This window comes from Centrocercus urophasianus, unplaced genomic scaffold (genome assembly GCF_019232065.1).
Source record: "Centrocercus urophasianus isolate 14NV4802_14NV808 unplaced genomic scaffold, USGS_Curo_1.0 seq_11, whole genome shotgun sequence".
Lineage (NCBI taxonomy): Eukaryota > Metazoa > Chordata > Aves > Galliformes > Phasianidae > Centrocercus > Centrocercus urophasianus.
The window spans coordinates 43,968,352-43,979,098 of NW_024884253.1; the positions used below are offsets into that span (position 1 = coordinate 43,968,352).

The window sequence follows — 10,747 nt, forward strand, 5'->3', positions numbered from 1 at the left end:
ATCTGCCTGTATAATAAGAGTGCAGACAAGTTACAGTGCTTTCCTTTCCTTTCAGCTTGTATCAAGAAACTTGAAATTTCATTGGTAATTTTGTTCAGAGGTGCATTCTTGTACATGCACCTGTGGAAAACTGAGAAGGATCATTGTTTTAAAGGTTGCCCTTTGCATATAAATCACAGCTCTGTGTGCTTCCCCATTTTAATTGGGTGACCTTTTGAATCCTAAGGATGGGAGCTGAAATTCTGGACCTGCCAGTTAGTTTGAAAGGTTTGAAAGCAATTCACTGATCCAGCAGCTACTCTGCTGTAAGTCAGAGAGCCCAGAATGAGAATGTGAGAAGAAAAAGATCCACTTAGAAGGCTCCTTCTTACAGCTCATAGCAAACTGCATCGCTGGCTGAATAGATATGTGTAAAATACAGGTTCATTTGTCACTTTAATCCCTGAAAAGACCTATCAGAATTTGGTGAGTATGAGATAAACAGGAGGAACAAGAAACGACATGTTTCCATCAGGACATTTCTGTGCAATTATCAATTTAAGCTTCCATTATTTATCACTAATTACTGCACTGAGCTGTTAAATATTTAGTAGGAGTTTGTTTAATTGAATTTGACCTATAAAGGAATCTGTACGCAACATAGCTTCATTTCCAAGAGCCAGTTCCTCTCTCCCAGATAAAGGTGAATTTGCATTCACGTGAAATGAACGCATATTGTCAGGCAAAGAGTTTTCTGGTTTTGTTCTGATTTTTACCTCCCTCTTTTCCACATGTTTATTTCTTTTGAAGGAATCTAAAATTAGAGCACAATGTAGGAGTACTGCTTGTGGATGTAAAACAGGAGGGAGGTCAGACCTAAACTTATTCACAGATGTTGTAGTTCAGAAAGCACCAGGACGATAAATCTAACATAGCAAAGGAAAACCCTAAAGCAGAGTAACAACTTGCCGATGAACACATCTGTTTGTGAAACACTGATTTAATCCCTGAACATCTGATTAGGCAGTATTGCCTATCAAAGCTTTGTGTCCCCTGCTACTCTGCTGTGCCTCAGCTGCAGATAAACCAGGATTCATTCAGCTTTGGGTTCTGCTTGCTCTTTGCCTGTGTCTGATGTAGTGGAGAGATCTGTCCCCTCTGCAGAAGGTGAGCAAGAAGCAATGGGGACATGAACAATATTCTTTAGTTTCAAGCTCCGCAAGCCTGGCTCTCTTCCTAGTTGTCCCTATCTTGTAACTCCCTTGATTTCAGTGAAGTTTCTCTTAATTTATACCAGGGTAATCATAATCATCTCCTAAAGTAATAAGACTTGTGATATATTTCTCAGAAGTGCCTACTTTTGTCTTTTTTGTTTAAGCTTTTATTCCCACTTAGTGAAGAGTTTTCTTACTGGGGTAGGACACCTGTGTATTCCTTTCAAGCATCTGCAGTATCACAAAAGCATTGTTTTGTTGCAAATGAGACTTGGATCTGGGTCCTGATGAGCAATACAGCCTCTCCATGACTTGAGAAAACAGGGGTGTTTTTCCCAGTTTTGGTGAATTGCTGTAAGCCTGTTCTCACTGCTTCCCTCTCTTCCCACCACCATCATTTTGTCATTTGTAGAGGTAATCTTGCACATACATTCAGATACACCTTGCACAAAATGGAAAAAGTAGTTGTAAGTTCCATTGCATTTCACTAACCCCCAAATAGTCTAAGGAACCGTATGGATGGGTATTGCACTGTAGGTTAAAGCAGCCTTGGAGCTAGTCTGATTTGTGGCAGGGGCACCTGTTTAGGCCCCCTAAAGCTCCTAATGAGGAAGGGGCAAGGATGGGAGCAGACACTTTTATTTGCCTCTATTCACTTCTGGTGACAATGATGAAAGTCTTAGTTGCTGTACTAGAAATATCTCATTCTTTTCCATACATAAAACCTGTGATATATGTATTTACATGTAATAATCCATCCAAAAATGTATAACTAGTGTTTTATTAGAGACTTAATGGAAGTCTCTGAAGAGAAATCAGTGTCTGGGTTTTTGTTTGGTTGGTTTTTAATTTTTTGATCCCTGAGAACACCCTATCTAATTAGAGGGTTTTTTCTGATTTTGTGTTCTCTGGTCCAGCTGGTAATATTTGAGTAGAAGACCCAGAATACTGAGACTTCTACATAAATGTGATTAAGAGAATGATCTGATTAGCAGTCATTCAGAGTTGCTAATATAATATCAACTCACATAACTTAGGTGAACTAATTTATACAGATAACTACAGCTCAGTGCAGACTTTCTTAAATTATCGTTGTCAGCAGTGGTCACTCATGACCTAAGATGACCAAGTTCAAGTGGCCCTGGTGTCTGAGAATAGAGCTGGTTCAAAGGCTGGTAAACATCAACTCACCCCACATAAGTGGTATTTATGCATAGACAAGTGATATTTATGGGCACATAGCTTCTCTTGGGATTTAACCCCTTCTTTGTAGTGGAAATGGCTCTATTTTAGTTCAGATCAAATGTTTCTTTCCTTGGGAATCTCAAGTTTCAGAAACTGTGTATTGTTAGACCTGTGCTGGTGGTCAGAATGGGTCTGGATGAAACTCCATACCCACCTCAGTGCATTTACAAGTTCATCAATGCTCCTCCTGCTCCATCAGCTGCACTGCAGCACTGCAGGTATTAGTGGCAGGCACACCTTGCTGGAGTATTTTCTCTTCTCTCTAGAGCTTCAAAATCTCCATTTGGCTTCCTACTTTGAACCTATAAAAAACTACAGTAATCTGCTTTCCAGCTACCTCATTCACTCAGGATAAGTGTGACCACTGATTTCTGAATATATAGTCACTTTTGTGTCAGAAGCAGTGTAATTCCTGAAAACATGTTAGAAACATCTGTTAGTGCCAAGATTTCAGATAAAATAATTTAATTTCTTGTGGTTTGTGTTTAATGAAAGGAAGGGAGGGACTCATTAGGGGAAATAATCTATGGTCACATCATCTAATGATGAGCTTCAACTGCAGTTGCTCTTTGTATTTCACCTGTGTGAAAAACACAAAGTTGTTCTGTCAGTACAGCTAAGGATTGTATCATAGAATGGACCTGGATATGTCCCTACAGCAGGTTTAAAACCTTCTTTTAATATACATAGTGGAGGTGGGCTGTGGAGAGGATTGCTCGTAGTGTGGGAGCGGTGCTGAATCCCACCGATATTACACATTCATCTGTATTGCAGAACAGTCTGAAAAGCCTGCATAGCAGAATCCTCTTTATTGCCTGCAATAGCAGAGGAGCTGGGGCCTTAGTATTTTGAGGCTTGAGAGCGTGTTTACTGCTTTCAGATGCTTTGAAATGGCCCAAATATTCTACTGAAATCAGCTCCTGACTATGCAGATTTGGTTTCATGTGTGATTTGGAGCTGGCTGAGCCTCTTCCTCTCCTGGAATGAACATCAGGGAAAAGAATCCTAACCCTGAGGTCTGTGAAGCTGTGAAACAGCCTCCCAGGAGGAGCATTGGGAGCTCTAATTAAAATTGGACTGGGCAAAACACTTGAAATTACACTATAGGCAATAATCCAATGCTGGCAAGGTGGGTGGAGAAAACGCCCTAATGGGTCTTTTCTGTCTTTAAATTATATGAGTTCCTGTTCTTCTCTTTTATTATGCTATTTCACCTTTTTCTTTAATAGTGACATAGTGTCATCGAGAAAGGATTATAAGATGCTATTGTGAGCTGAGTGGGTTGATGTTAAATGTCAAAAGGAAAGGCAACAGTTTCTCTGCAGATTATTTGGATTCACAGTGATTGTTTGGAGACAAAAAAAGAAACCGCAAGCAAGGGGCATCAGTGCAGTGTTTCTGATCTGTTAGACAGTAGCAAATGCCTGCAATGTATGTGTTTATCATTCTGACATTGTGTTTCATATTCTCTGTGTATGAAGAATAACCACATTTTCACCAACATTTCCAGGTGTGGAAAAGTCATTTGCTGTAACTGTACATCACTCAGATTGCCACAGATATCTTCTATCCAAATGTTTCAGATATCCCCAAAGACTTGGAAAAAAATAAGATCTTTTTACATTTTAATTTATAGGATGTATTTAATCTTAGTATCTCACACATCTAAATATCTCATCCATTTAGACTTGCATATAATGACGTTATGGTTTAACAGGGAAGAAAGTTGTCACAGTACAATGGGACATTGACAAGAAACTGTGTACCTGCACTGAAATACCACAAGTTTAAAGAAATGGTATAAAAGTCAGCCTTTCCTTGGATTTTTGTGGAAGTTTTAGTTATGTGTGAACAAGTTTCATTTGTTCACTCTACTCACGTTCCCTCCTCCCCGTGCTCCTTCCCACACGACGTACTATTTCACCACTTCTCAATGCGGAGCTTCCTAGAGAAGTCTTGTATCAATGGCACCTGGCTCAGTGATGAAGCATCACACTGAAGCTCTGGAAACCACAGTGATGCTGTGAAACTGAATTTGGGATTCATCATTACTGCTGCACATAAGGTTTTGCTAGTCTTGCCTTTTCCACCAGCTTTTCTTCCTTCCCCTTCAGCTCTGGAAAATCCAGCATTCTCTTATTAGCTGCAAACAGCTAGAAAAGTGTGGTACAGAGTAGGAAGTTTGGAATATAAAGAAGGGAAGAGAAGCAGAAAATCTCGATTAGAAAGTATAATTTAATAGAACGTGTATTGAACCAAATGTATTGATTAATGTGGAAGATATAGTACTTATATTGATTCAAACTAGAGATTTAGTACTAAAAGCTGTAAGCCAAAAAGCTGGTGCAGATTGCTACAAAAGTCAGTTTAATGCTGTCCTTGAGAATGCCTTCACAAAGAAATTCTTCTAATGTTTGAGGAGTAGGTAGAATGCGGTATATGTCAGTTTGATCCCGGAGGGTTTTATTTTGTACTCTAATAGCTGTTACGAGCCTACATTATATCCAAGGAGTAATTTTCCTTAGGGGTGCCCAGCTCGCTTTGTGTCAATATTCTAGCATTTTAAGTCACGTACAGTATATGCTTCTGGGAACAGTGCAGGAGCCAGCCAGACTCATAATGGTCTGCATTCATTAATAAAGGCAGAAGCTTCTGTCCCTCCATTGCCCACTACAGGGATGCCTCCCTGGTCTTCAGGGACCCGTACAGACACATTTAAAGAAAGCTTTATTTTGAGTGGGCAGGAGATGAAATGCAGGACTTGCAGGCATTTCCTAAGTCAGCTTTATGCCCAAGCACAGGGGTGACCTTAATGGGTCAGAGAAGAATGCAGGTCAAAAGACTTATTATCCAGCCTGTTGGAAACCAATTGCTATTGTTTAAAAAAAAAAAAAAAAAAAAAAAAAAAAAGTAGTGCTTAAAGGCTGATAGTAATGTAGAGTTCTGTTTTACAACCTGCTACTGTATTGCAGTGCAAGGGGGCTGGAGATTTTTTGTTGTATTTTGTTCTTGAATGCTAAAAAATATAATATGATCCATAATGTACGCAGATAAAGGATTCCAGATAAGTGATAACACGTAGGGTACCATAATTACTTAATCAGTGATGATTGATTACTCATTTTTGTGTTCTTGAACTAAGGAAAAAATAACATGCTGCTTTGGTACTGTTACCATCTGTTGAAATAAAGCATCCGCATTTAATTTTATATTTCTACACTTGTACCCTCTTTGCACTGTTTGTCGGGTACAGCAATGTCTTGCTTCATCTTGTCCTAAGAGCACAAGTCTCATTATACTGAATTCAACTGCAATTCACATTAAAAATACTAATGGTGTAGTGAGTCTGTGGTTATCTGTGGTTATTTTTTTCTTTGCTAATTTTGATGCTGTGGGTGGTAACGTTCTGCCAGCTAATACATCTCATGTTCTTTCTGGAACACAGAGATGTGCACCTAACAACAGAAGTACTGCCTCTTTTGTCTTGAACATTTCTGCAAAGAAACCTTTTTCTTTTTCTTTTTTTTTCAGAGAAAATTATTCTAGACAGTGTTATAATGAAATCTGTGCATTTTTTCTAGCTCCTTAACACTAACAACAGGGGTATTTAAAAGATTTTCATCCAGAGCAGTTGTGGCGTACAATATAGCAGCTCAAATAACAGTTGCTATTCTGGATTCTAATGAATAGATACAGGACCAGGGCAAATGCAATTAAAGATTTTCTTTTGTCTGAGAAATACTTCGAATTTAGGTTCTACCTGCTTTCCAAATAACACCAAGACAGAGAAGCAGTGGAGGTGAGAGGATTCCTGGCTGGGCTGGTGCCTGATGCAGGAACGCAGAGACCTTCTGCCTCACTGGTCCTCCATTTTGTGCATGCAAAGCTTGCATTTCTATTTGCAAATACAGTTCTCCTTGTGAAATGGTAGCTCTTGGAAGTGTTAACATAGCTGTTCCTGAGGTCCAGAAAGGATTGTGTTAATAAATAATATTTTCTCTTTCCATTGCTTGAGTAGGAAACCAAAACTTTTGCTTCACAGGGAGATTACCTTGTAATTAAACAGCACTTATGCACAATGAAATTTGGGTTATATGGAGAAGGGGAGTATGTGATACCTTCTGTGTTTAGTTAAATGACTTCTCTTTGGCAAGTAGATACACTAATTCCTCTGCACTCAGGCAAGCTATTTTGGAGTTTCTGGTGGAGGCACGTTCCAAGCTCAGAACATACCCTTAGAGAGGGGACAGCGTGCTCACAGCCACACAGGGGATCTTGCTGCCACTCGTTGCTCTCTTGGGTGCCCACGCTGCCGTGTCCCTGCTACGTCCCTGCCAGCAGGAGCTCCATCTTCTGACTTCCCCACCCGCTGCCAGGCAGGCAGGAGCTCACCGCTGCGAGGAAGAGTGAGCGCCGAGATCTGCTGTGTGGATAATGGAGGAGGATTTTGTGCCCTAAATTTTTAAACACAACACCCCTCATAAAAACAACAGCAGTTCATAACTGGGATTAATGTTTGCAATTTTCAGTCACTTAGACGTGGGGTCTCCAATAGATGGCTTTTGGTAGAGTGGAATATGGCTCTCGATGGGATTACAGAATTTTCTTCCTCTTCTTATCTCTCTCCTCCCATCCTTCGCCCGCTCGTCTTGTCAATGTTATGCTTGTGAAGTGCTTCTACTTTGTATTTTGCCACTTAGCCAAATAGGTATTTCTCCCTTGTCCCTCACATATGGGGAGCCTTAATTACTTTGGAAAGCGTATTGTGTTTTGACTGTTTAAAGTAAGCAGAGTTGCCTTTTTAAGGCCTGAGCTGCTCAAAGCGTTTCCTGATGTTTGAATCCTGCCCTGTCTTGCTTTGCTGTGCAATGCTTGTTTTCTTCTATTGCTTCTTCGGTGTATCAAGAAAATCCTGATTTGAACCAGGGCGTGGGAGCCACGACACAGAGAGGAGGAGCAAGTCTGTCCCTATACTGGGCTTTACTTTATCACATTTAGGCCTATTTATATTTTAATCAAAAATATCACTGCAGCCAGAGTTATGCCTACACTACTAAAGCACCTTTTGGCAGCTTCACATGAAGCTGTTCATCCAGCCCCACACTGATCCTGCGCTGTTCAGTCAGTGGAAAGAAAGAAAAATGGAAATGACTGGCATGCTTACTCTCAGCAGACTGGAAACAAAAGGCACCCCCAAACATCACCTTGCAGTGTAACAACTGGCATGTGACTTCACCTACTCAGGAGCAAAGGAGAAATCTGCATTCAGGCTGCCACCCCGTATTTAACCTGTCCCATGGTTTCTATGTACTGCAGGGTCTCCAATAAGCTCATGGTGTTATGCTGTAAGTTCTGCAATAAATGGGCACAACAGGATGACTAAAGGGCCAACTGTCAGGCTTAACTCTTAATTTCCTTGCTTCTGTGGTTTCAAGTCAGAGCCCATTACCTGAGACCAGCTGATGTTTTAGTCTGCAGTGTATTGTTACTGTTTTGCAGCATTCTGAAATGACTTTATGGGAAGGATAAGAAGCTAGATGAAATCGAGCAGTAGAGTGTATTTGTTTAACACTCTCTGGCCTTGGACAGTCTGGAATGCCTGCCATCAACATTAAATCATTTTGTATTCACATCTGGAAATTGCATCTCTGAGTGTCACTGGGTCATTTTCCTTTAATCTTGAGAATGGCACTACATTAAAAATTCCTCAGTCTTACTGTAAGATCCTTTGCTTGCCAAATGTCCCATGAACTATTGTTTGTGTGCGTGCACAGTTTTAGGCAGAGAGAAAGGAAAAGGCAGGGGGAGCAATCAGACCGGCCTGCAATCACGCTGCATTTCACATTTGTGTTGCCAAGGCTGCCTGTATGGCTTTTTCCATGGGTGGCTCTGGAGGGTATGCCCTAGTAGATAGATGTTCTCTTCATGGAGAATTCTGACTGCCTTCAGGGAACAGGTTCATCTGGAAGAATCCAAAGGGGGTTGGAAGACAGATTGGGCTGATAAAGCAGAGTGAGGGGACTGCACATGCAGGGGCCAGGCTATGGGACATGACACCCTTCCCCTCTGAGTCACTGGCCCAAGTCTGGCCTGGATTAAAAACGTGCAAAGTTCATCACTAATCAGTAGCATTGCTGTGAAGTAGCATTCACAGACTTTGTTTTTCTTTGAATCCAGTTTATATTGGAGCAGACTTAACATACACTGGATTGATTCCTTGCTCTTAGCTCAGTGTTTGTGTAGGACCTGAGCCAATGCAGGCACTGAAATTGCATCTCATCCCTAGAAGTGGTCAACTCGATTAGAGCAGGGTCATGAAAGTTGTGTTTGCTGCTGCATTTCTTCATTCCTAGTAGAGGAAGGGAGAACTTCAGGCTCCAAAGCCCATGTCATGCTACCTCATGAAAAGCATTGCATTCAGTTGAGGAAAAATATCTGTGGGTTTTGGTGGCTGATAGAAGGGCTGCGGCAACGCTCTTGTTTTCTCATCAGTCTTTGAGCTCCCTTCTAGGCACAAAATGGGGCTTGTGGTCTTTGTGGAATATACTGTGCTATGCTATTTAAGTGGGAAATAGTTTTTAATGTAATAAAACTTTTGAAGTGATGCCACAGTCTGGGAAGCACTGTCCATTTTTTGGCTTCTAAGCAGCAAGGACACTTCTGAGAAATGCATGCATTTCTCATTTGCATAACATATAAACCAGCAACCACGTGTAGAGCACGCACCACAAGAACAGGGCTGGTGGACAATATCCCTAGAGTAGGGGCTGCCCAAACCTACACAAATGCAGTGTGTTGCCTTTCTGGTGACCCATGGAGAGAAAAGCAGTTGAAACAACTGGGAAAAGCTGTTTTCTTTGGTAACAACGCTTCTTCTTCTGCTTTAGTAGAAAAGGGAGGGGTCAATCATCTTCTCTTTTCAATACATTATTTTGTGTGGTGGTGGTAGAAATGCCTATCCTGTGACTAATCTGTCTCTTTTGTTTTCATTACAGAATCATACGATGACCCAGCATAGCAGTTAGTGCAAGGCCCATCTCTTCTGGAGGATTCTTTGTGGCACAAAAAGGGAACACGTTTTACTCTTTGCACGAAACTTTCATTGTTAATGTATATTATTCAGAAACATTGTATTGTACCATAAAACTTGTATTATCGAAACTGTTGGATGTTCATGTGTTTGAACTTTTGAGCACCGGATAGACTTCCTGTATATAAAGTGTTGCACATGTATTATGTTGTCTGATACTAAAATGGTCTTATAAAGACAAGTGGACTTGGGCCCTATTCAAGAAGGATAAAAATAATAATAATACTGTATGAGGGGAAAAAATAGCTGAAGAACAAGCGTCATTTTCAAGGAGGAGGGAGAAAATAATAGCTATGTTCCAATACAGCTCTGTTTGGCCTTCTTTTCATTTAAACTTCGGTCTAGAAATCTCTCTCTTTTGGTATACAAACGGATGAATCCAAGACTATTTTTTATTGCTGAAGATTCTTGCAAAAAATCTGAAGACTCTCTCTCTCACAGAGCAGGAACCCACAGTTGAATAAGGCCCGTATATATATTTGTAAGCCTTGCGATATGACAGATAGCATTACCATATATGCAATAGTTGTTATGTAGATTGTCAAAGAATTTTTTTTTTTTTTTCTGGATACCGTTTGAAGCTTTGAGTGTTCAAGACTTTCCTTAATGATTTCACATGGCCAAATTCTTGAATCAGTTGAACTAACCTGTATGTTACTGTTATTAATGTTTACTCTGCGATCTGAACCTGGAGATTACTGGAATTGTTTTCCAAAAGGAAATAAATTCAGTTTACCATTATGTGTGAGCATGCCTGTGTCTTGTCTTTTCCCTTTGAAAGCAGTACCACTGTCATTGTTCCTCTAGTATCCCAAGGACCACCAAGATCTGGAATCCCATTGTGTAAGGACCTCTGTACTGGTCAGTAGGTCGTTTTTCTCATAGCTGGACATTTAACTAAAGGTTCTGGTAGCAACACATCTGCTGGCCTACTGCAGAACAGTATGTGCTTAAGGGCAGTGTCTTCTAGTTTGTTTATCTTCTTAGGCAGTTTCAGCGATTTCTTACCTGTACACTTGACATGTTGGTTGCCAGAAGAGTCACCACACATCTTCTGTGTTTAGTTATATTTTATCCACAATATTATTTATAGAGCTGGCTCTAGCACTGACTATTGGGAGCAACAGTCACTGCCAGTAACACCGCTACCCTCCCATCCCTCACACTCCTTTCCCAACATGGGCATCAGAACTGGGGCTGGCGAATGCAGCAAGATGAT

The 10,747-nt window shown here is 40.7% G+C and overlaps 1 protein-coding gene across 6 annotated transcripts in view; it reads left to right on the forward strand.

The window, feature by feature from the left end:
• The window catches only part of ZNF521 (zinc finger protein 521), a 236,351-nt gene extending 226,082 nt beyond the window's left edge, over nt 1-10,269 (forward strand). For all 6 annotated transcript variants that reach the window (XM_042808639.1, XM_042808633.1, XM_042808636.1 and 3 more), the window contains one exon: nt 9,434-10,269. In XM_042808639.1, the coding sequence (XP_042664573.1) occupies nt 9,434-9,463 (30 nt within the window). In that variant the 3' untranslated portion in view covers nt 9,464-10,269. The remainder of the gene's footprint in view (nt 1-9,433) is intronic.
• Nucleotides 10,270-10,747: the final 478 nt, after the last annotated feature.